This window comes from Eleutherodactylus coqui, chromosome 1, assembly GCF_035609145.1.
Source record: "Eleutherodactylus coqui strain aEleCoq1 chromosome 1, aEleCoq1.hap1, whole genome shotgun sequence".
In the NCBI taxonomy this organism is placed as follows: domain Eukaryota; kingdom Metazoa; phylum Chordata; class Amphibia; order Anura; family Eleutherodactylidae; genus Eleutherodactylus; species Eleutherodactylus coqui.
Genome location: NC_089837.1, coordinates 413,604,912 through 413,631,562, shown reverse-complemented (window position 1 = coordinate 413,631,562; position 26,651 = coordinate 413,604,912). Strand labels below are relative to the sequence as shown.

Genomic DNA, 26,651 nt, shown 5'->3' with positions numbered 1-26,651 from the left:
CATGTCCTGTCTTTCTGCGTTCCTGTTTTTCTTTTTTTTATCTCCCATGTTTCCCTATAGAGCCTCCTTTTTAATCGCAAAAGCATGAATTTGTGATTTCCGTGCGATGCAATGCATTTTTACCATCTTTTGTGCTAAAAAAAAAAAAAAGGGGGGGGGGGGGGGGCAAAAATCGCAGCTCTTCCTGCAGCCCTCACCGCTCCTGTGTAAAATGTGTCAGGAGTCCTTGCATGCAAGACCAGAGAGGTAGCCAGCTGCCTTCTATGGGGGTACAGAGATGGTGCCCGCTGAACTCTGTGTTGCACCCTATGCAGGCACACAGGTCGCACTTTCCTACAGCTAGTCCTTATGCCTGCAGGGAACAAAAAAAAATTGTCTTTTATAATTTAATGCTCAATGTGCTCACAAGCTGCCGAAAGGACATGCTGCGATTTTATTTCCTGCATAGCATCCCTAGTGTAAAGAAGCCCTTATAGTAAAAGAACACCCTTCTATGTCAGTGTAGAAGGTTCTGGTGTATCTTGTCTCCACCACAAATTATGGGTGGAGACCTAGTGCTGGGCTGTACCTGCCCAGTGTACGCCCAGAAGTTAGTGACTGGGCGCCTGGGACAGAGGTTTGCCTTGTATGAAGGGTTAGTTTAAGTTTTCGGCTTACATTATTAGCTGTTTACACCTAAGAATGTAAGCCTAACACTGAAACTAACCCTAACCCTCTATACAAGGCGACCCATCCCTGGCAGCCTCCACAGGAGCGTGGAGTATACTCACAGCGGTCTCCGTCGCAGGGGGACCAGTACCGGAGATTAGAGTACAGCGGGTACCCCAGTGACAGTGCACCCAGCTACAGCATACGCCGGGGGAATGGGAGCCCACATTGGTAGTGCCGCGTGAAGAGGAGCTTGGAGAACATTTACAGCAGCCGACCGGGGGGACGGGAGTAGAAGTGCCAGTCCGCCAAGGAGAGTAGTGGGGAGCTCAGTGACAACAGTCCTGGATTCAGCAGCGGTTGCAGGCTGCACAGGAGCACTGTCCTCCCTGCCATAGTTCTACCCAGTCAGAAGCTAGGGGTGTGACAGGGGCATTCCCCCAGCTTCTGGTGTCGACAAGGTACTACAGGACCCGTGTAAGGGGGGGGGGGGGGGGGGGGGGGGGGGAACCACACACACACACACACACACACACACACACACACACACACACAATTTCTGCTCAGACATGAAAAAGTGGCCTTCCATACCATGTTTATGGGCAGTATCTGCAGCGGAATCCGGAGGCAGAAGCCCACTCCGGATTCCGCAATGCAAATATGCCCGTCTGCATTAGGCTAAGTAGCATCACTGAAAAATACAACCCATCCCACAAAACAACAAGCCCTCAGTCAAATACGTTATGATTTTGTGAAAGTGTGGAGGAAAAACTGAAGAAAAGAAGAAAGGGACCCATCCTTAAAGGGGTTGTCTCGAGGAAGCAGTAAAAAATTTTTTTGCCCAGTCCCCCTAATTAAGCATACATTACTAAGCCCCCCCTGTAAATGACTTTTGCAGCTGGTTTGTACTTACAGTTCCAGCAACTCATAAAAAGTTTTCCCAAGATGGCCGCCGGCTCTTTTCCCATCGCTTGCTGTAGCCCGACGTGCGCGCTCCCGAGACGCTACCAGCTGTGTCTCCCTGACAACCAGACGCCCCGCAGCTGCCGACCGGACCCCGGGATTGAACGCAGCCGACCAGTCACCCACCGCCAGGCAGCAGGTAACCGGCGCTGGCCCCCGGCTTCCCCAGCAGCAGGCCCCCGGCTTCCCCAGCGGCAGGCCCCCGGCGCCCACAGCGGCAGTCAGTCACGCGTCACCCAAGTCAGTCCGTCACCCATCACTTACCTGGGCGGCTGGGCTGGGCGGCTCTGCTGGGCTGGGCGGCTCTGCTGGGCTGGGCGGCTCTGCTGGGCTGGGCTACTGGGCTGGGCGGCTCCAGTTTCTGCACCTTCCTCTAACAGAGGATGGTAGCAGAATGGCCGCTCCAGCGCACTCCCGAGAAGATACAGCTAGTCTGCGCATGCGCAGAAGAGCTGTAGCGGCGAGCACACTGAAGCGGCTCGTGCTCAGAGCAGAAGACCGGACTGCGCAAGCGCGTCTAAAAAAGCAAGCCGCCAGCGAATTTAGACGGAACCATGGAGACAAGGACGCTAGCAACGGAGCAGGTAAGTGAATAACTTCTGTATGGCTCATATTTAATGCACGATGTATATTACAAAGTGCATTAATATGGCCATACAGAAGTGTATAACCCCACTTGAGTTCGCGAGACAACCCCTTTAAGGGGTTAAAGAAATGCTTGGCTCACAGTAAGCTGCTCTGCAAGTTTGTGTGCAGACAAAACTTCTAAAACCTGAGGGGAAGAGCTTTGCTTCATGATTGACACCTTTTCCATATTGTGTCTTCAGCCTGTAATCATCACATGTGACTTTTCATATCTGTCTTATAGGAATAAAGCTGCTATCTAATCATCCTGAAAACCCCTCAGAAAGCCTTTTATCTACTTAATACCCTCATTGTGGCTGGCTGGGCATATGACAGCTCCTCCGAGATCTGACTGATCACAGACCTCTCCCTCTGAAAAACAACTTTCTTCTTTTACATTTGGAAGCACGGTAGCGATATAATCTAATATCAGAATCACCGGCAGCGGATATACAGCAGCAGAATGCACGGTTCAAACACTAGAGGGCGAGCCAGGGGGCATCAGAATGGGGGCACGGGTACGACAGGCTGCGCTTAGGTTCAGGTAACTAGGGTTGGGTAAATGCAATTATACATGGGCACAGCTTTATGCCACATGGGATCAGATTTAACATTCACAGAGGCTATAGTCATATAGGTATAGACAGCATGGTGGCTCAGTGGTTAGCACTGTTGCCTCGCAGTGCTAGGGTCCTAGGTTGTTATTTGAGTAAGAACATCTTACTCCCACACTCCCCCAAAAATGCTAATACATGGATTTAGATTGTGAACCCCAATGGGGACACAACCCAATAACTAATGTCAAGTGCTCCAGCATATGTATGCACTATATAAGGGGGGTATTCGTGTGCTCCAGCAGTAACTTACATTGACGGTCACTACTGACAAAGCTAAAATGAAGGTTCACATTTTTAGAAAGCCATTATTAGATATTAGGGAACTCCATGATATACTTTTGGTACTGAAATACTTCCCTTTATGATTAGTAGCAACCCAAAAAGCAGAAGAGTCGGGGAAGAATCGAACTCTGGCATTTTTGTAAGAATTAGTAGAATGGTAATTCCCTGCAGACATTGAGCCGGGGTAAGGCAAGATGAAATGAAGCTGTGAGCCAAGAACCCTGCAGAATTTGGAATACAGCAGTGGGGGAGAATGGGTTATAAGACATGCTGGAGCTAAATACATGATTTACAGAGCAGGTAAGTTACTCCATTCCAATTCTGTTCCTGGAACAGAGGGGCAGGAAGTATATTACCTGCAGTTCTTCTCTACCGTCACTCCGATCTGCCGGTCCGGGGCCCCGTTTTTAGTTTAGTTGTATGGTAATTGCAATTCTTAAAATGCCTAATGCACACAGTGCCCTGCTCGGCTAACACTAAGGCTAGTTTCATGCAGGTGATCACGATTTTGCTGTGATTTTGGAGTGACAGGTTTTTTTTCCCCTCACAAAAACATGGCTACCGCTTGTGATTTTCTTGCACCTTTTTTTGCACAATTTTGCCGTGAAAGTTAATAGGAATTTTTTTAAAGTTAAAAATGCATCGCACAAAACAAAAAAAAATAAATATGTGATGCATTTAAAAGGCAGGCTCCATAATGAAACAGATTTAAAATAATACCCCCACCAAAGGACAGAATTGTGTCCTAAAACTGCAGGGTTGGCTTCCAAAGTCTCCAACTGTATGCACATTTTATTGAAAGTCTTTAAACATATGCCCTTCGCAAAAAGAAGAAAAAAAAAAAAACATTGCATTTGGCAGCTAATCTGTTTGCAGTGACTTTATATTTCACCACGCTGCCTTTGGTAGTACTTTACAGATTGATTTCATGCAGAACCCCCCTACTGACAGATTACACCATTACAGAAAGCCTCTGACCAGCCACTGTGCTGTACTATATAAGGGACAGTGCAAGCTCCCCATAGAGACGCGACATGTAAACCGTCCTCAGGTACACGGACCATAGACCGAGAACATATTGAAGCAATAGATTACCAAATGCACAACTGAAACTCTACAAATGTCAGCAAAAATCTAAATTTGTGTACTGAACCAAGTAGAGGCGGACTACTACCTGTGGCTTCTGTACAGGAGCTCTAGCACAGTTTCCAAAGCCATGACCCACTACAATGGAAAATTCCATCATTTAGCTTAACAGGAAAGGCCGCTTCAGCCCTGAAAGGGTTAATCATCAAAAAGTATTTACCCCCTAGTAACCAGCCGATTTTATGCCTTAAGGACCAAGCAGTCCTTGGATTTTTATTTTTTTTATTGCATTTTTTGGAGGGAGGTGAACAAAAGAAAAATAGCAGTTCTAGCATTACATTTTAAATTAATTTATGGCGTTCACCGTGCAAGATAAATTACCGGTAAGCACTTTCAATGTCTGGATGCAGTAATAGCCATTATGGTAGCTATTCTATCCATTTAAAAAAAAGGAGTTTTGTGGGGGGGGGGAAATATTTTTGAAACTGGATTTTTTTTATTAAAAAAAAAACTTTATTGAACTTGTTTTGTTGCCATTTTAGTCCTTTAAAAAGGACTTGAAGATGCCATTGTTGAATAGTTAGGATAGTACACTGCACTACTTATGCAGTGCATTCTGCTATGCCTATGACAACAGCCTATCAGCATCTGCTGGAGGCAGAGTGACATAACAGGCAGGAGGCGTATGTCAGGCCTCTAGCTGCCACAAGAACCCATTGGTACCTTGTGATCGTATGGAGGGGTGCCAGTGGGTGACAAAGAGCCCTCTATCATCCGCTTACATGTTGCAGTTGCTATTGATTGTGGCATGTAAGGGGTTAAACTGCCTCGATCCAAGGATTCTCCTTTCCGGTCAGTTATAGCAGGAGCCCGGCTGGTAGTGGTCAGCCAAGGCCCTGCCTTAAAAAGGCGTATATACAAGTTTAAAGCCCATTACCGGCCACAGTAAGAAGGTGTATTGGTGGCCAGTAAGGCCGCTCTCAGTTTCTTTTCATAGCATTTTAGCGGGTGTTTGAAACTCCCTCGAAAAACGCTGTGCTGAGCCTCCATTGATTTCAATGGGGCTTCCCAGATGCGCTAATCGAACACTGTCTGCTCTATTTAAGTGCATTGCAGCGCTTTTTAACGCACCGCATCACCCACTGCAATGATGGTGCGTTAAAAAACTGTTAAACGCATCCGAAAATGTTCCAAAATACTACAAATGCCTGTGAGACTGGCCTAAGGGGTAAAAGGGATCTGTTCCAGATATGAATTGGATATGCTACAAGCCCTGCAGACAATCGGCTGTATGAGCGGTCACCCTCCACTGAAGTCTATGGGGAATGTGGAGATTTTTCACCCCTTATTTACTAACACGGTTACCGCACATACGGACAGTCACAAGTTGTAAACCCGTGTCCTAGGAACATTACCGATGCCCGAGCATGCTGTAGAGGAGTCAGTGTGTGCCTGGGGGTGGCAGCACTAGAACTGCTTGCTTTCTTACAGTCACTTCTGTGTTTTCTATACTTGCACAAATAACAAAAGACAAGCAAATGAAAACCGCCGCCAGCCCTGGCCGGTCAGCAGTCAGCCGTACTTACTGCACACACACTCCATACAGAGCAAAGGATTCATCATGGTCCGTCTTCCCTCATTTACCTGCTAGGTGAGCCAGAAATAAGCCGCCAGCAGATATTACTGATCTGTGACTGCAACGAGCAGGAGCAAAGGAACACACAACACTTGCAGACGTAAGAAGAGAACCACCATGGCGGCCCTTTTCCCTGCAGCGTTGTCCTCCGGCGGTGTGATGTGCAGGACAGCAGGACAGGGACAAGCCGCAGCACACCGGTGCATTAGGCCGGGCTCACACCGTCGTAAGCGGAATCTACTACGGGGCTCTCGCAGTGGATTCCAGCTGTGAGCCCGGCTGAGACCCTGCGTAGGTCCACGACGTTGTACTGTGCATCGCCATGTACTCACACAGGCGGTCATGCGCGGGACAGCGGTTTGTTTTTTTTCATATTACAGAGGGGGAGGGAGTTCAGCTGCGGCCAAGAAAAGACAGATGGCTCTATTTCTGCCGATCGAGAGATTTCCTGGTTGGGTTTTTTTGCTAATATGCTGCAGCTGTCCGTGTGAACGGCAGAAAATACACGGCTGCAGCACATGACTTGATGGCGGATATTCTGCATTCATGTGAATTTACAGCGTGTATGGGCAGCCATAAAGACGCATACGGTCGTGTTCAAGGGCCCTCAACTGCCGGAGGCCTATGTATGTCTCTCTACTTCTGTACCCCCCTACACCTTTGACTTCTATGGACAGCATGAGGCTACATCCTCCCCACTTCCTGTAATTCACCTCCATGTCTGTTACTAGATGCAGACTTCACATAACAACAGGCAGTGGTCAGCAGATTAGACAGTAGGCGGACCATTACTGGACAACACTTTAGAGGGATTTTTCAGCTGCAAAACACCATTTTAGGTTAACAAAACAATGTGTTTTTTCTAGTTATTAGACAAGAAGTAGTTTGCTCAAAGTGCAGTTCGTGTTTAATATGAGATTTGTTAACATTCAGAATTTGCCTTTATATGAAGATACATTTTTGTTTGTTGTGTAGTTTCTCTTTTAACCCTTTCCAATCCAATGTCGGGCCTGCCCCGACATCATAATTTCCCTCCACAGCTCCGATGTCGGGGCAGGCCCGTCACAGCAGTGCAGGAGTGCATCTGCACCCGATCATCAGACACAGATGGACTCCTGCACTGGTCCTCATCGAGGACCCAGAGGAGAAGGCACAAAGGGTTTCTAAGCCTTTCTCCTTTACACATTACATAGCGCTCAATTAGCGCTATGTAATGCACGGAGATTCCGGCCGGCGATCATGTGACCGCCGGTGTCACCTGACCCCCAGCGGTCACATGAACGCCGAGCCAGGAGCATGCACCGTGGTGGGGGCCTGCTTACCTGTCCGGCGTCTTCCGCATTCTCCCTTCTGTCTCCTGGCTCGGCGATCATGTGACCGCTGGGTGCCACCTGACCCCAGCGGTCACATGATCGCCGAGCCTGGAGGCAGAAGGGAGAATGCGGAAGACGCCGGACACGTAAGCAGGCCCCCCCCCCCCCCCCCCCCCCCACGGTGCAGTGAGCACCTGCACCCTCCTGAACTTAGTACAGGAGGGTGCAGGGAAATGTATTTTTTTCTTATCCATTCTCACCAGCTCCAATTTATTTGGAGCTGGGGAGAATGGATGAGAAAAAATAATTGGATTGGAAAAGGTTAAAGCCATATTTACATAGTAACAGATCATCCCAGTTTTAACATTAAAGGAGGCGGTTCTCTGATTGAAATTTATGGACCAGATCGGGGATGGCTTTCAGATCGGTGGGGGTCCCAGCGGTGACGCCCCCACTGATGTGAAAGCCATCCTCTATCTTGTGGATAGATGGTAACTTTCAATCATGGCAAGCCCCTTTAAGGGTATATTCACACATGGCAGATCTGTTGCAGACATTTCAAAACGCAACAAATCTGCCAAGTCTGAATAGAGCTCATTATAGTAAGTGCCATCCTATAGTCCTGTGGTATGGCAGCTCAAATTTCATGTTGCTTTTTTTCTTGCAACATGGAGATTCACGAATAGATAAAGCCGATCAACGTTTACTATACCAAGGTGCACTAGTGGGCGGTACTGGTGCATTAGGCCTTCACTGGAAGTATGGGTAGGGACATGGGTTAGGCCACCTGCAGACGGCCGGGTCGGATCTCGCAGCGGGACCCGACCCGAGCCCCTGCAGGGACCAGCGCGGCACTCACCTCTCCCGCGGCTGACTCTTTGATGTGCCGGCTGCCGGCACATGCGCAGAGCGAAGCCAGTGGCCAGCGAGCGGCATTTCTGTGCGGCGGCTCTGCGAGCCCTCGCAAAGTAATAGAGAATGCCACTATTTGTTTTCCGCGCAGACAAATTGCGGCCATCTGCCTAAGATTGCGTTTTCGAACGCAATCCTATGGCAGCTTCCACAGGCGGAAATTCTGCAGGAAATCCCGCCGTGAAATTTCCACCCGTGTGCAGGGGGCCTTAGCTGGGTTGAGATACAGGGGACGGTCAGGTGAGGCCCACAGGTGCTGATTGGCTGGTGCACGCTCTGACTTTCCCCACTGGGCTCCAGAACCCCAGACACACACATGTAGCGGGCCCCACTGTCACTTTCCCTGGCAGCCTACCATCTCCGCTGTCACTCTTTTCCCCTCAAGGTTCCCATGTCGGCTTCTGCCTCCACTGTCATTCTCCCTGTTGGCCTACCATCTTTGTTCCCGAAACCGCTGTCACTGTCCTCAGCACCGCGCTCGCATCTCAGGTCCCGGCTACGGTCTGCCTCTACCAGTCAGCCACCCATCTGCGGTCCCAAGCAGGATGTCAGTCCTCACATCTCCCTTCGTTGTTACTGTGTCCGCTCGTCCGGCCCCATCAAAGCCGCTCCTCCATCTGCCGCTGTCATGCCTCATCCTGTGTCCCGACAAGTTACTCCGCCCTCACTGCGCACGGTCCTCCATCCTGACAAGCAGTCCCTCTGGGCCAATGAAAGTGGCTCCGCCGTCCGCCACTGTGATGCCTACTCCTGTGTCCCGACAAGCTGTTTTGCTCCTGTGTCCCCATGCGTGCCGGAGCTCCATACTAAAGGCTGCATGTGTAGTGCACCGTGGCAGCCAATCCACAGCTGGGGACATGACCTGGGCATTTACCGTCACTGATCCCAGCCAACCCATGTCTCCACCCATAGTTCCGGTGGAAACATATGACACCAGTACCCTAGTGGTCATTAAAGGGTTAGAAAATCAAATTCCATCGTCAGTTAATAGGAGTATTTAAATAAATTCCAAAACCCCACAGTGCAGGCAGTGATCTGATGAGCACAAGTACGTTAGTCAGATGGAAACCTGTAATTTCCCCAGGAAATTACACATCAAATACAAAAGAAAAAAAAAATGCCTACCAAACATTTTTGTGCCTGCGACCCAACAGGTCAACTTTAACTATCAAAGTGCCAGTGATCATGTGAGAGTGAGATGCTAGGAAACAAAAAGATTTATTTTTTCCACTCTTTGGATGGCCTCATTTAAAAACTACTCAAAATGACGCCAAAGTAAGGCTGCCTACCCACGGGAGTTGCGATATCATGACAGATAGGCGATCCCATGGAAAATCACGGCAATTGGCAGCATGCTGCGCCTTCTATAGGAACGCAGTGTAAATTCATCCGTGGACAGGAGCCCTAAGTGCCATGTATGAAAGGGGTTGCTTAGCCATATCTAATTTTTGTAAACAGCGTACACTGCTATTAAATAAAAAGAAAATAGTAATACTCCCCTACGGCACCACGGAACAACTAGCTTTCATAGTCCCTGAAGTGTACAAGTGCTTAAAAATCCTTTACCGAGTGCTTGTTGTTCACAGATCGTTCATAGGGGGAATCTTGTTTGCAGGTTGTTCAAATATGTGCAACTGCAGTTTTATACCGGGCGACTTTCTGTTTTGAAAAGTGAACTCAAACAATCAATAAGGCATTACTTCTGTCATTTTATAACATAAGCTGTGTGAACAACCCCTTTGAGGCAGAATGCCCATAGACAGATTACTGCTGCGGAATTTGTAGTCAGACGCCCCTGCCACGAATTCCGCAGCAATATCCATCCATAGACATGCTGTGTTACACAATTCTCCCCCGCCCACGAGGGGGGGGAACAATTGCAGCAGGTTCTATTCAGTGCGGGAAGAAAAAATTAACTAAAATATCGGATAGAACAGCTTCCATTGCAGTAAATAGCCCAGTGCAAGCGCGTCATGCGCCGCATTCTGCATGTGCGCCAGCTTGCCAGGCAAGACACTAATGGCGGATCCGGATGAGTATAGGGTCTCTGGGGGGCACCGGGTGGGATTCCGCTGCGAGACTTCACAGTCAGAATCCAACCCATCCGTTGGCATGAGGCCTATAAAGCATAGGGTATGTACATGAGCCATCTGCGCATTCTGGGGACATCATAGGCAAAAAGTAGCCTGAAAGTATAGTTTTATCTTGATTTGCGCCCTTCCTATCTGTGAAGATAATGAGAAGTGATCCAAAATGACTGGAAATGATTCAATAAAAAAAGTTATCATGGCAGCAGTGAGGAGAGCAGGTTCCCAAAAGCCTGACCCTTCACAGAAGAGAGCATACATACTGCCATATACAAGGTGTCCCAATAAAAAGTATGAATGCCCACCCCTCTGCTCTCCCGAACAATTCAGGCATTTTGGCCAAATGGTGAGTAAACAGACAGGAGGCGCAGAGATTGTACAGATTGTTCTTATAGTGTTGGAAGATCTGTTGCCTGCAGCCTCTGAGTACATGGGAGCGCCCCTGTGAAGAAAGCTCTTGCCCCAATTGGTAAGGAAACAAGTGTCTTTGTTACTACAGAAGCTCTGTACCCAACAACAGACAGTGGACTGCAGACAAGCTGGGATGGAGAAGTCCATGCAGCTGACATTTGTACAGCCATCACCTGCATCCTCTTCGTGAGACAGACTACAGTTACATAACAAAAGAAAATTATTTCACCCAAGTGGTTCTTTAAGGCCGCCTGCACACGGGCGGAAATCCCGCGGCGGGATTTCCGCCACTGAAAGTTTGCATAGGAGTGCATTACAATACGCACTCCTATGCAGACGGCCACGGTTTGGCCGCGCAAAATCTCGCGCGGCAAACAAACCGCGGCATGTCCTATTTTTGTGCGGGGCTCGCACTCACCGGGCCGCCGACTCCGGTCTGCGCATGCGCCAGCTGCGTGGCAGCCGGCACATGAAAGAGCCGGGGCTGCCAGGCGCGGGTGAGTACGCACTTGTCTCTGCAGGCTCTCGGGTCGGGTCCCGCGGCGAGATTTCTCGCTGCCGGATCCGACCCGCTCGTCTGCAGGCGACCAAAAGGATATTTCTAGCACTTAGATTTCCTCCTTGGGATTAAAATCTTATTCAATTCTCTTTTGTGAACACCATGGATTTTATTGTATTATAGTAATGGGCAGGAAGGAGTTGGATAGTTAAGCACATGATCTTGTTTATATAGAATACACTAAGGTAGCATCAGAATAACATGAGACAAATGTGCAAAATGCCTTTTAATCCAATTAAAACCACCTCTAACTGCATTTGTACAATGCTTGGCAAGGAAATACCAGACTCTCTTGGTATCTTATCAGCAAGACAGAAGAAAATGTTTAGACTGTCAATATTAATTGCACCAGAGTTACACCCAGAAAAATGTGGACCGCTGGTTAACCTCTTCCCCACCTGTCAGTACAGCCAGCACTTCATTCTTTGGAAAGAAAAAAAAGTTTAAAAAAGGTACTTTTACACGGGGCAATTATTGCCCAAACTGTTGCTGTAAAAAGTGAATTAGAGCGATAGTCACCCCGTCTACAAGCGGCCACTGACAAGGCACTGTCAACATTTTTATAAACGATCTGGAGGAGGAAATTGATGGGAAACTGATCAAATTTGCCGACACAACGCTAGGAGGGATAGCTAACACTAGGGAAGAGAGCGTATTCGAAAAGATTTAGAAAAGGTTGAACAGTTGGCAGTGACTAACAGAATGGTATTTAACAAGGAGAAATGCAAAGTCCTACATCTGGGCAAGAAAAATGAAAAAAAGCACATACAGAATGGGAGGAATTGGGCTAAGCAGCAGCACATGTGAAAAAGACTTGGGTATACCAATGGATCATAGACTGAACATGAGTCAACAATGTGATGCAGCAGCCAAAAAGGGAAACACAATTCTGGATGTATTAAGAGAAACATAGAGTCTAGATCACATGAGGTAATTATCCCCCTCTACTCTTCCTTAGTCAGACCTCATGTGGAATACTGTGTCCAGTTTTGGGCACCCCACTTTAAAAGAGACATTTACAAACTGGAACAAGTTCAGAGAAGAGTTACCAAGATGGTGAGCGGTCTACAAATCATGTCATATGAGGAACGGTTAAAGGATCTGGGAATGTTTAGCTTGTAAAAAAGAAGGCTGAGAGGAGACTTAAAGGAGATGTCTCGAGGAAGCAGTGAATTTTTTTTTTTTGCCCAGTCCCCCTAATTAAGCATACATTACTAAGCCGCCCTGTAAATGACTTTTCTAGCTGGTTTGTACTTACCGTTTCAGCAACTTATAAAAGTTTCCCCAAGATGGCCGCCGGCTTTTTTCCCGTCGCTTGCTGTAGCCCGACGTGCGCGCTCCCGAGACGCTGCCAGCTGTGTCTCCATGACAACACGACGCCCCGCAGCCGCCGACCGGACCCCTGGAGTGAACACGGCCAACCACGGCACACAGTCACCCACCGCCAGGCAGCAGGTAACCGGCGCAGCCCCCGGCCCCCCCACGCTACCTCCCCGGCTCCCCAGCGCTACCGCCCCGGCTCCCCAGCGCCAGACCCTGACAGACGAAGGCCCCCTCGGCCCAGCGCTAGGCCCCGGAGCCCAGCGCTAGGCCCCGGAGCCCAGCGCTGTGGCCCCGGAGCCCAGCGCTGTGGCCCCGGAGCCCAGCGCTGTGGCCCCGGAGCCCAGCGCTGTGGCCCGGGAAGTTCACCTGTTAGTGAAGATCACCCCCCGACCCATCACTTACCTTGGTGGCTTCTCGGGACAGCTGGGCTGGGCTGGGCTGGGCTGGGCTTCTCCGCTGGGCAGCTCCAGTTTCTGCACCTTCCTCTAACAGAGGATGGTACAGAATGGCCGCTCCAGCGCGCTCCCGAGCAGTGACAGCTCGTCTGCGCATGCGCAGAAGAGCTGTAGCGGGGAGCACGCTGAAGCGGCTCGTGCTGAAAGGAGAAGACCGGACTGCGCAAGCGCGTCTAAAAAAAGCAAGCTGCCAGCGAATTTAGACGGAACCATGGAGACGAGGACGCTAGCAACGGAACAGGTAAGTGGAATAACTTCTGTATGGCTCATATTTAATGCACGATGTATATTACAAAGTGCATTAATATGGCCATACAGAAGTGTATACCCCCACTTGCTTTCGCGAGACCTCCCCTTTAATAGCGGCCTACAAATATCTGAAGGGCTGTCACAGAGGGATCAGCCCTATTTTCATTTGCACAAGGAAAGACTAGAAGCAATGGGATGAAACTGAAAGGGAGGAGACACAGATTAGATATTAAGACAGTGGGGGGGATCAATGAGTGGAACAGGTTACCACGGGAGGTGGTGAGTTATCCTTCCATGATAGTCTTCACACAGAGGCTGGACAGACATCTGTCTGGGATGATTTAGTGAATCCTGCATTCAGCAGGGGGTTGGACCCGATGACCCTGGAGGTCCCTTCCAACTTTACCATTCTATGATTCACTGAGCGAGAAATCACTCATCAGCTGGAGTCACTTGGTTCTTAGCAGAGCTAAAAACCAGGCGACTATTGGACCGTGTAAACAGGAGCCGCTCAATCCATGAAGGGACAGACAGAAGCGATCTCCGTCGGCTCCATCTTCATTCACAGAACGACTATCGCTGCTGTGTAAAAGCACATTAGTTATAGTCTCTCGGCCGCCAAATCATGCGACAATCGCTCCGTGGGAAGATACCGGTACACACTGGGGAGATACAGCACAGTATATTTGATAAGAAGCCTTCTGGATGCTTCCGGGGTTTTACCATACAAACCTCAACACAGTATGACTGTCAGGTGCACCCCAGAGCCGACCCAGAGAATACCTCTGCTTGCTTTCAAACAGGAGCGATAGTCTGTCAGTGAATGGAGGCAAAGGCGGTGCGGGGGGAATGGGGGTGATTTTGTTGACCAATGTGATCATAAACTTTGTCGTTAATTTTCTGCAGACATATAAATAATCGTTGGCTTGTTCAGTATTTAAAACCTAACAATTAGCGATCAGTCACTTATAGAGTGGATGTGAACGACGGAACGGTTTCTCATGTGAACGAGCCAGCGATGTATCTGCTGCATAAACAGGCTGCAGGAGCGCCTCCATACATACATGGCAGAGCGTGCATGAGCTGCGACTGTAGAGAGGGGAGGCCGCCGCCACCGCGCACCTCATCGCCTATAAACTAATATTTCGAATTCCAACTGCCCGTTCCTTAAGGTTCATAGCTTTTGCCATAGGGGGAGAATCAGAAGGCAACCATAATCATTAGAGGAGTCCTGCCATAATCCGTGGGTTTAGCTGGTCTACTTCTAATGTATATAGCCGCCCTTAGCTTTACAATAAAGTGAAATAAGAAGTATACCGATGGAAAGCAGCTGCGCCATACTCCTTTTCTGCATAGGTCAGGCCATAGAACTCTGCCACATGTACACCACTCGCGGAGTGACCATAGCCTCTGCCGGAGACATAGCCTCTCTATCATATCACTGCCCTCACCGGCCTGTCCACCCCACTTCATATATGCTGTACCCATCATCTTTACCTACTAGGACAGTGCAATTATCCTCCTACATGTCAGTAGACCATAAGCATACACAGCCGGAGGCCGAATGGCCATCTTCATCAGAACTGTTGTAAAGGAGCCCGCAATCAGCAGCAGTAAGGGCCCTTTAACGATGAACGATCATCATTCACATGGCGGGAATCTGAAGAAAAATCATTGTAAACGCTGCACAATCTAAAGGAGGAAGATCAGCCTGTGCAAACGAACTATCATTCATCTACGACGGCCTGCTTACTGAGAATGAAGGAGGGGGGCTGGAGCGATCTCCATCCCGCTCCAGCTCCATTCACTGAGCAGTGATCGCTCGAGTAAGCCTGGTTTAACACGCCCAAAAAAATCGTGCAAGATTTGTGCGTTGCGCGACGGGGTTTGAATGGGGTTATACACGTGCGATGTTTTTCCCAAAATGTGGTGCAGGAAAAAAATACATAAAAACCATCGCTGCATGTCCTTTCTTCGGGCATTTCTCAGAACGCATCGCTCATTGTTTTCAATGGCCCAGGCAAAACATTGCACGGTGCGCAAGTGTGAAGTGAAGTTTCCCATTGAAATCAATGGGAAACACTTGCTATTCCTGTGGCGCAGCTAAAAGCCACGCCGGAGAGTCACTGCTTCCCTGAAGTGATGCCAGGTATTTTTGACAAACAGTTTACATCTGCGGAAAAATCATACATTCCTAAGCGTGATATCGGGCTAAGTTCCACTGATATCATGCTTGCCCGTGTGAAATTATCCTAAGAGCGCAGAAGCAATTATTTCGTTGGACAACTGTCGGTCATGTCTGCACCCGATAGTCGTCTCGTGTAAAACAGCCCCTAGAAGGCAGCGCTCCTGCAAGTCAATGTCTGGTGATATAAGCCAAAGCCTTCCCCAGAAGAAGAGATCAACATGGATATATATACCTTCTGGAGAAGACTCCGACTTTGGTATATATTCTCATTCAGGTTACAAGGCCTCTTAGAAGGTCAGACATTGACTTGCAGGAACACTACCTTCCAATAGGTGGCGCTGTAGAGGCATTGTAACATCTCCACTTTGCATGCACCAAAGCTTGCTTCACACCGTTTCTACACAATGGCTCCAGTTTGATATTTAGTGATAGAAGTAGGAAGAAAACGAAGAACTAGGAGACTTGCGCACCAGAGTCTGCATTGCATCATGTGGAACATTAGTTTTGGACAGAGCTCCTCTTCAATGATTTATGTCATACAGAAGCAGAGGAACAACTAAACCTCTACTGAGGAAGAGAAAGCAGTGCCATCCATCTGACAAACATAACCTAAGGAAGTTTTGTACTACCGTCACACTGATAAATGTGCCATATAGATACAAACAGTCCGTAAACGTTGTGGTTATGTATCAGTAAAGTGGCCACAGGACTAAGACAGTCAGTCTCCCTCCTCCCTTCACACACCAGGGCCATCCTCTTGGTCTCAGACATCTTTCACTTAAGTCGCAGCACTTGTCAAAAAAGAGCAGATTACACCCCGTGCCACACAGACACTACCAGCGGCCATGTAGGTAGCCGCATATACCCTGCAAAATGGCCTTCATTTTCCGTTACCGCCAAATTGATTACTTTAAGACAAGCGACTGTAACTACTAGGAAGACAAATGGGGATAAGGGCACGGAGGGAGCAGTCTAAGCATTCATCGCTTGTCCTTGGACAACCCCGCGTTGCAGTGTACAGCCTTGAACTTTCACTGTGCAATCAGATGTCTACACATTGGGACTAGACAAGGTCAGCAAGGCCCTCCACATCCAGAAACCTTGGATTCTTATCTTTCAACTGGTAATGAAAGGGGAAAAGAGCCATTTTACTATATTTATGTCATTAAAACAACGATACAAGAAGAGTACAGTAAGGAAACACTTCCTGCTGGACATAAAATTGTTGGAATAACCCCTTCATGTAAAAAAGGAAAAAGTCATTACAACTTATTTTTCAAAATCAGTGGTTTAAAAGAAAAAAAAAAAAAGCTGTGCTAAGGCCAGGTCAGTTATTTCAAATTCAATTATAGCGCCCTCTAGTGTTTCTATGGTTCTCCTACTACTGCATCCACCTTACACAGCAGTCAGTGGTGGACACGCATGCATTTATCTTCATCGCTGCACTGCCTGAATCCCTGCTAGTGATGCACCTCTGTGTTTAACCAAATTACTACCATTACATAGCTGTACTCTGCGAACGCCAGCATTGTTTTCTGTAAAAGGGTTTATGGATTGAAGACAATGGGGTCTATGTCCCTAACAGTCGTGTCTCTCGCAACGCACAAACCTCGCACAGGAAACTTGCCCAAGTAAATACCAACCAACTTGGAATATCAAGCCTCCCAGCTTACCGCTACATTGTGCATTAGATTGTATGGGTGTGAGAACTACTTGCAGACGCTTAATAAATCTTCTCTTGTCTTCCTGCAGAAACGGCAACTGGCTTCTATACGTTCGGTTCCACGACTGCAGTGTCACACCCAGGGGCCACGGAGAGGAGCCCACGCAGTGTCACACCCAGGGGCCACGGAGAGGAGCCCCGCAGTGTTACCAGTCCTCCTCTCCACAGAGCTGGGAGGGTAACAGCTGAGGGGTAATGTTAGGATGGAGCACATCTTAAGGAACTTGGCAAATTAAGGTATCCAAAAGCTTTTGGTACCACTAAGCAATTCTTCATAGTACAAGGTGTGGTGGCAGCTACCACCAATAGACGACCCTTTGAGGGTACAGAAGAGACGGCTCCTCCAGAGGGAGAGATACTGTTATAATAACGTTCTTGCTACAGTAGAGGGTCTGTAAGGCAGGCCACCACTGATTAACTATCCTTATGTTATGGCATGAACATTATAGTCTCAGAGACCCCCTTTCAAGAGACCATCAGCTTATGGGTGCTGGGGCGCTGCTTTGGGGAGGTCACTCTCATACCCACCAACTTCCCTTTTTCTCCTCTGTCCACCCACAAAGCCGCTGCTCCTAAACTAGGTTATAGCGCTGTTCGGTGGGTGACGGAGAGCTGGATTATTTATTTATACGTCACCGGGTGAAGTCCGCATGCCACACGAAACTGACTCTTTTCAGATGTCTATATGTGCGCACACAGACATCAATGGGTGGGTATAAAACATACATGCATCGGCTAGCCATCACCTCCCCAAACGGCACTATAACTTAGTTTACGGTACTGTTCACAGGCAACTGGTTCTCTTTAAAGGGGTTGTCTCGCGGCAGCAAGTGGGGTTATACACTTCTGTATGGCCATATTAATGCACTTTGTAATATACATCGTGCATTAAATATGAGCCATACAGAAGTTATTCACTTACCTGCTCCGTTGCTAGCGTCCCCGTCGCCATGGATCCGTCTAATTCTGATGTCGTCTTGCTTTTTTAGACGCGCTTGCGCTGTGCGGTCTTCTCCCTGCTGAATGGGGCTGCTCGTGCCGAAGAGCTGGTCATCGTAGCTCCGCCCCGTCACATGTGCCGATTCCAGCCAATCAGGAGGCTGGAATCAGCAATGGACCGCACAGAGCCCACGGTGCACCATGGGAAAGGACCCGCGGTGCATCGTGGGTGAAGATCCCGGCGGCCATCTTGGTAAAGGAAGAAGGAAGATGTCGCAGAGCGGGGATTCGGGTAAGTAATATGTAAGTAATATGTAAGTAATATGTAAGTAATATGTAAGTAATATGGGGGGCCTATGGAAAAAAAAACATAAAAAAACAAAAACGTTTCGGCGCGAGACAACCCCTTTAATCACCATTTTAAGACCCATGATACATTTGATCATGATACATTTGGTTTTTTTGTTTGTTTTTTTAAGAACAGCAGATGATTTTTGTGGAAAGGGTGTTTTAGGCCTCCTTCCCACGAACGGATTTCCGCCGCGTAATTCGCGGTGAAAATCAGCTGCATTGCCTGCAGCTATTAGGTTCTATTGAACCTAATAGCTCAGGGCACACGGTGCGGAATTCCACACCGTGAAATCTCCCGTTTTCACCCGCAGCATGCTCTATTTGCCGTGGGTGTACGCGCGGACGGCTTCCATTGCAGTCAATGGAAGCTGTCCGCTCACGCTATCTCCCGCTGTAACACATCGGAAGATAGCGTGAAAACGCTTTCCCGCCTACCGCCGCCACGTCATGTGACGCGGCGGTGGGCGGGGAAACGTCATGCGGGACCCAGAACGGCGGATCCGCTGGTAAGTATGGGGTCTCTGGGGGGGCGCCATGACGGGCTTCGGCCGCGGTATATTCCGCGGCGGAGCCCGTCACACTCGTGTGCAGCAGGCCTTAATGTAATTTTTGTACCCTAATAGCTATATGTCAACAATCTTCCAATCCATTTAGAGTAGCTTTCCAGGAAATAACAATGGTGGGCTATCCTTAGAATACACCATCAATGAGATCTGTGGGTGCCGCAGCCTTTACACTGCAGTACCCGATGCAGCAAATTCCACACGTGTGTAAAACTACAGCAACTCATGATCATAAGGGCATGAAGCCGAGCCATGGCCAATCACAATACCGTGCCCGACTATATGCTTTGTTAGTAGGGATAGTGGGGAAGCTTGAGGTGAAACCCCATACTGCTATTTTCTCTATTTATGGGCAATGTTCTATCTTGGAAAGCTTTCCATAAAAACACATCGGAGTTGACCAAGCCTAACAAGCAGCAGCCAGCGCCAGGTTCAGCCTGCACTGCCGTGTGCTTTTCACACAGTGATTAAAAGATTGAAAATCATTAACATGATAACTAACTAGCAGGAAAGCTGCCAAAGCCCAGAAATGTCATCCCGTTTTACTCCGGCTCCGTGACACTGGATGGCTGAAGCAGTCATGGGCTTCCAGAGTCAGATGTGCAGCGGAGGCTCCTTCCCACCGCGGCCAAGTACTTCCACCGTCCGGCTCCTATCGAGGAGCTCAACCGTGATAAACCCTGAAGGGCCAAGTCTGGCACATGCCAACCAGACTGGCGACGAGCAGACCACATTAACTATAATGGGATCAGTCTGGATACAGTGATGCCCTCCGGCATTTTCAAGGACAAGAAAAGGGCAATTTATCAAAGTAAGAGCCTTCTCACAGAGATTTGCTTTCCGTCTTGCAGATCCGTTGTAGGAACAGCAAAAAAGGTGCTTTCAAGCCCATAGAAACAGGAGGCTTTAGTTTTAATCCGTTTGTGCAGACTGCTACACTATTGTTTCCAGTTTCAGAAATGAAATACAAATGGATCCTTCTTTAATCCATTGTATTAAACGGGAGGCAGATGGAACTGAAAGCTCCAACTCCAGCACTGCAAGGCAGCAGTGCTAACCACTGAGCCACCAAACCTTGTAAGGGGCTTACTCACACGGGCATATGTGGCCTGGATATTACAACATAAGGAGCTAGAAACAAGGATAGGTTTAGAAGGGGAGCTGTCCAAAGGGCCGATGACTCAGTAGAGCCGCCGTCCAGGGTGCAGGAGCTCCTGGGTTCGAGTCCTGACAGAAGGTATACCCACGAATAATATATCTCAGCAAACAACTAATGATCAATAAGCACCATTTGTTAAAGTGACCATCCTGTCATGGCAGAATCCCCGTGTGGTGGCTTGACAGACTGCCTGCTCGACAGCAAGAAAAACAAACACTGTATAAGTCTGCCATCGTAGTAATCGTACTGACCTATAGAATAAAGTTGTCATGTCATTTTTTGTTGCAGTTTGTGCGCCGTAGAGACAAGATGCACCGAAAGATGGCGGAATTTCACTTTTTTCCCCCCATTTCTCTCCACTTAGAATTCTTTCAAAAATTTTCAGTACATTAAATAGTACCATTGAAAAATACAACTTGCCTCACAAACAACAAGGCCTCAAACAGCTAAGTCGATAGATAAATACAGGAATTACGATTTATTTTTTTTTAAAGGGGTGGGGAAAGGAAAATAGAAAAACGAAAAGAAGCTTGGTCACTAAGGGTGCGACCCCTGATCCTGTTCACTACAAACCCGAACATGCATGGCGTGACTGTACATCCTGGAGCGTTAAGGGGTTAAAAGCAGATAAAGCCTGGTTACTGACAAATCTGTTCTTCAAGAAAGACTGGTTAGTGTGAACCATGCCTCCAGCACCTTCCAGAACATCTCACAAGATGTGTTCTAGAGATGCATACAGCTGGAAAAGGCTAAAGACCCGGGTCTACATCAGTCTAGGCTTACAGGAATAACCTGCAAACACAAAATGGACTGTTGATAATCTCCCCAAGAGTAGGTGCCGTTTTAGGGTCACTCCAAGAACACAACTGGGAATCCTAAGAGAGGTGAGAAAGAACCCAATGGTCACAAAAGACCTACAGAAGACACTACAAACACCTCTGTGTATTTACTATTAGAGAACCACTGAACAAGAATGGTGTTCATGGAAGGAAGCATTGGGGCCCTTCTCAAGTATTCCTGAGACCACCTGGATGTTCCCCTATACTTTCTATAGACTGCGAGAAAAGTGGGAACTTTTTAACATGAGGTTTGGAAGAAAAAGGACACTGCACACCAACACCAAAACCTCCTCCCGACCGTGAAGCATTGTGGAGGGAGCATCAGGGCCTGGACATCCTGCCATCATTATAGGAGCTCAGCCACGTTTGAAAGTTATTTCCCATCCACAGGACAGCCAATAACCTGCCAACCACTGGGAACCCCACTTACCATTAGTTTCCAACAAAACAAATAGAGTGGTGGTGCACATGCGACTGCTGCGGCCCTCACTTCAGGATGAGCAGGAGCCCTGTGCTCAAGATCGGTGGGGTCCCCGGCAGTCAGACCCCACTAATCTTCAAGTTATCCGCTATCCTGTGGAATAACTGTCAATCATGGCACAACACCGGTATTAATGTAATATGTCTCCACTAGGGCTATGGGTGGAGACATAGTGAGTTACAGTAAGCGCTGTGGTAACGCCCCAAAGCTGCTGATTGGGTCTCGTGGCAGTCTGTCAGCAGTGAGGGCAGAGAGGAGCAGGACTTTTACAGCGGTCTGTGTTAGTTGGCGCCAGGATGGAGGTGAATTGTTGGCCGTGGCTGTTGGAACAGCCCAAGCAGGAGCTGGCCTGCCGGAGCCGCTTCTAGATCCTGGGCGTCCAGAAGCAGAACCAGTCGCAGCATGACTGTCTGAGCCGCTTCAAGGAGCTGGCCGCCCAGTAGCATGAGCGGCCGCAGCAGCAGGACTGCCGGAGCAGTTTTCAGGAGCTGCCCTACCAACAGCTGGAGCAGTTGCAGCATCAGTGGCGGGGTCGCTTTCAGAAGGTGGGCGGCCAACAGCAGGATCAGCCGCTACTGCGCTGCCGGGGCCACTTCCAGAAGCTTGCCGGCCATGACCTGCAGCACAAGTGGCCGCAGTGGGACAGGGCAAGAGGGTGCTGGAGTAGCAAAAGCTCAGGAGGGCACGTCTGCAGCAGCCAATCAGCAGTTTTCAGGAGCTGCCCTACCAACAGCTGGAGCAGTTGCAGCATCAGTGGCGGGGTCGCTTCCAGAAGGTGGGCGGCCAACAGCAGGATCAGCCGCTACTGCGCTGCCGGGGCCACTTCCAGAAGCTTGCCGGCCATGACCTGCAGCACAAGTGGCCGCAGTGGGACAGGGCAAGAGGGTGCTGGAGTAGCAAAAGCTCAGGAGGGCACGTCTGCAGCAGCCAATCAGCAGCTGTAGGCATTCCCTTTTACTTAGGGCAGCCAACCCATGTCTCCATCCATTGTTCTGGTGGAAACATATTACACTAACACCCACAACTCCTTTAACATAATTAATTCTAAGGTGAATCATGTGTTACAAGATAATGTAAGGGCAACAATCCATGACCTGGAGCTGAAGAGACCCTGGCTGAGGCAACAAGACAATGACCCAAAGCAGCACATAAGTAAAGGTGCATTTACATGGTAAGATGATAGCTCAAAACTCAGTCAAGTGGCAGTTTGAGTGACAGTTTTGAGCGATCACTTTGCATAACTTCTTAAGTAGCTAATTATCTACTTAAGAGCTTATTGGTGTGTAAATGAATGAGGTCGCTGTATGCAGAAGACAGCAGAAGTGTTGCCTTCTGCATACAGCTGCTTTGTTCTTGGAGCTGTCAGCTGGTGTTGATAAGGCTCATTGCTGATTTTTAGCTTGTCAAAAGTTAAAAAAGAGCAAATAGTGGGCCAAATAGTGCACGATGGCAGCGCATTTAGACGATTATCGCTCAATGGCTTTTGAGCGAATTTTGAGCAATAATCGTGTCTAAATGGGCCTTAAATCATCTAAAGAATGACTGAAAAAGATTTTTGATACATCTGAACTGCCATATTTTCTTCCTTTGCTGTATTATGGCCTATTGAGATGTAATACAAATCTTAGAAAGAGAGGTTTTGAAATTTCCAATACTAACCCAAGAGGTTGTGGCATGACCCAAATACAATTGTGCATGCAAGGCACCCCAGAAATATTAATAAAATGAAACACATTTGCAGAGAGACCTGGTCCAACATTTCAACATTGTGCAAATATTGTTTGCAGCTACAAGAAATATTTGCTGGAGAGGATTGCTGTTCAAGGCCCAACACACACGGGCATATTTGAACTGCTGGATACGGAGCGAGCAGTCGCCAAATACTGCCCATAGGCATGCTATGCAAAATGCTTTTCCATGCCCACGAGTGGAAATCAAAGGAAATTTTCTACTTGTGCGGGTGGGGGATTTGTAGCATGTCCTATTCTAGTGTGAGCATCGCATGGATGGTCTCCATTGCAGTCTATGGAAGCTGTCTGTCCCGTGGTGATTCGAGTCATCGCCGATGCGTCTTCTGCACTGCGCAAATGCCATGGCGCGCTAGCCACATCCGCAGCACAGAGAAAACGACAAGTGTCAGGTACATGGGGATCACGGACGGGCACAGGGTCTGATTCCACTGCGGGATCTTGCAGTCTGAATCCGACCACAGGAGGATCCTATAGTTTGTTTTACCTCCCTGCACTGTGGATGTTTACGGAAGGTGCTCAATAAGAGGGTGTTATTAGTTTTGGTAGATTGCTAACTTACTATTATAGACAAACACAAATCAGGCTACATTGTATTAGCAATCAATGTGGAAATTCCAAAAGGTTCACTTACTTTTCTCGCAACTGTATATGGGGGCAAACAGAGGGTTCCCCCGCCCCCCTCACAGTTGTATATAGAATCAGAGAAAAAAAGATTTGTGGCAGGTTTCAATGGAAGAAGTCACATTATGTATTCTCTTCTAGTTCTAACACCACGCCTTAAGGGGAAACTAAACATAAAACAGGCCCATAGCGCCCCTGTGCTTAGCCATGTGATGAGGCCTTCCTAGAGTTGTTCATTTATAACTAGAGATGAGCGAGCGTACTCGGATAAGCACTACTCGCTCGAGTAATTGGCTTTATCCGAGTATCGCTGTGCTCGTCCCTGATGATTCAGGTGCCGCTGCGGCTGACAGATGAGTCGCAGCGGGGAGCAGGGGAGAGCGGGCGGGAGAGAGGGAGAGAAAGATCTTACCTCCGTTCCTCCCCGCTCTCCCCTGCAGCTCCCCGCTCCGTGCCGGCACCCGAATCTTCAGGGACGAGCACAGCGATACTCGGATAAAGCCAATTACTCGAGCGAGTAGTGCTTATCCGAGTACGCTCGCTCATCTCTATTTATAACCCTTATCCTTCGAATAGGTCATCAATAATTGATTGTGAGGCGTCGGCTGTTTGGAATCCCCACCAATCAGCTGATCTTCCAGCCGAGTAACAGAAAGGCTTTGCCCCAACTGAAATCAATGGGAACGATGTCTACTACTACACTCCGGCTACTCGCTGCGGTCAGAGCTGGAGGTGTAATAGAAGGTATCGCTCTTGTTGATTTTAATGGGATCAAAGCTTTCTCTCACACTCCTGGCTGTGACCTCTAACACCAATGTCATGCCCGGCTACGCTGACAGCTGGCTGGAGGATCGGCTGAGTGGTAGACTCCCACCAATCAACTACTGATGACCCATCCTGAAGATAGGTCATGGGTGGTAAATGCCCAGAATACCCCTTTAATCCTCTGCTGTCTCTGACAGCCCCATGCTGTGCTCGTTAGTATCACGGCTCCCGGGGTTGGCCCACCTATTCTACAAAAACTCTGAAGTGACAGAGTCCGATCACACAAGAGTTGTGGTTACCGTCGGCACTTGACACTTTGTAGATGGATTGACTCATCTCGGATACATTGTCAGCCTAGGCTTTTGGCTTCATCAAATCATACACATGCAAAAATAAAATGTGTTTTCTACCCCAAAAATCAGGCACACCTTGTAAAAGCAATAGTTTACTCATTTCTGAACGTCATTGAGTAAGCATCAAGATCTAGAACCAAGTTTTCTTGCATTCCTATGTAGGTTGTCTGCAATTGGCACACAGACCCTGTCAGGTACCAACCACCGCGGCGCAGCAGATGTCATCTATCCTCAGCCTAACTAAAATGAAGGTGGCCACAATCTTCAAGTTGGCTCTACAATTTAACTATCATCATACTGGATAGTTTCCTCAGGTGTACCAGAAGGAATAACGCAGTGATTTGGGTCTAGTCGGACAAGAATCAGCTCCATATCCAACTGTAATGGCCTCTCTACGCACCTCCACGTCCGCAGTGGACAAGTTACAACAGTCGCCAACCAGGATACCTGCTTCTACGGCACCGACCACAACTTCCTAGTTCTTTATAGCAGACATAAAAGAAGTCACATGCCACCCATTACACCACAACAACTGGCACCCAAGCCAAGCAGCGTGCCCCGTGTACCAACAAGCCCGACTACGGCGATGTTCGCCTCTTGGGAGGGCAAGCCTAATGCAGGAGGGTCATCCAAGGTCGGCGTCTGTCAAACCATCTACATATTGGATTACGTTTTCTACCATGCTATTGGATATGCCACTGGAACAAACTTTTTTGTCCATGCGCCTCCTCACCTGACTGGGGTCAGCAGCCTTGAAGACATGGCAGGCCATCTCAGACTCGGGGTTGTCAGGTTGAGTTTTAATCAAGTAGGCAAAATAGGAGGGGTCCTGGGTATTGTGGATGAAGCGGGCAATGTTCTGCGCCTTGTGCTCGAAGATGAAGACCGCCGTATTGCCACTGGCTCCGTTCAAGGCTGGCACACAACGCAGGTGCGGGGTAACCAACAGGAGCTGGACCTCCCGACACGGTGCCACACAACCAGGGGGCTCCTGTCTCTCTGCCCGCCGGCGGATCTCTGCCACCAGCCATGGCAGCATTGGTAAAGTTGTCCTTCGGTCCAGGGATGACCACCCAACATACCATAGGCGGAACCTCTTCTCCCCCTTGGGCGTTGGGTCAGGGAGCTGCTGTTCCTCCAGCAGGGGGTGACACTGATCTGCTGAACTTCTCCTCTCCATGGCAGAAGGTCCTAGCAGGGAGGTAAGTACACGGGGTGATAGTGGAGGTAAGGAGCCTGCATGCAGCCGGCTAGAAGGGGAGAGCAGTGCGGAGGAGCTGCTGCATGCTGGAAGGCACGGTCTATGGAGGAGCTACTGGCACATGGCATCTACAGACAATTGTGCCTCCAGGAGCTGCTCCGAGCTTCCTCCTTCACCTCCTCCCTGCTGCTCCCACCTCCTGCTCTGCCTCGTCTCACCAATAGCCGGCAGCTGTGCCGCCGTCTCCTCACACCGAGCCCATTCTCCGGTCCTGCACCGAAGGGAAACCCCGGACTAGTGCGACTAGCACAGCAGGAGCCGCCGCCAGTCACCGCCCCTCCCTGCCGCTCCCACCCCTTCCCTCTACAGCATGGACGGTGGCTGACAACCCCCCTCCAAACAGCAACTTTTATCGTCCCACTAGCAGAATGCTGCAGTGCGCGTGTGGCGGCCGGTGAGACCATGTGTGGCTGCGGGGGTGTCCCTGTACCTGAGCTAACTGCAGCAGTAGGGGGTCGGGGAGCCCGCGGGCTGCAGGAGGACAGGGCTGTC

General features: G+C 48.9%; 1 protein-coding gene across 2 annotated transcripts in view; it reads right to left on the bottom strand.

Moving 5' to 3' along the window:
• The window catches only part of TBC1D4 (TBC1 domain family member 4), a 127,241-nt gene extending 100,836 nt beyond the window's left edge, over positions 1-26,405 (bottom strand). For both annotated transcript variants that reach the window (XM_066581066.1, XM_066581074.1), the window contains exon 1: positions 25,632-26,405. In XM_066581066.1, the coding sequence (XP_066437163.1) occupies positions 25,632-26,078 (447 nt within the window). In that variant the 5' untranslated portion in view covers positions 26,079-26,405. The remainder of the gene's footprint in view (positions 1-25,631) is intronic.
• Between the last annotated feature and the right edge of the window lie 246 nt (positions 26,406-26,651).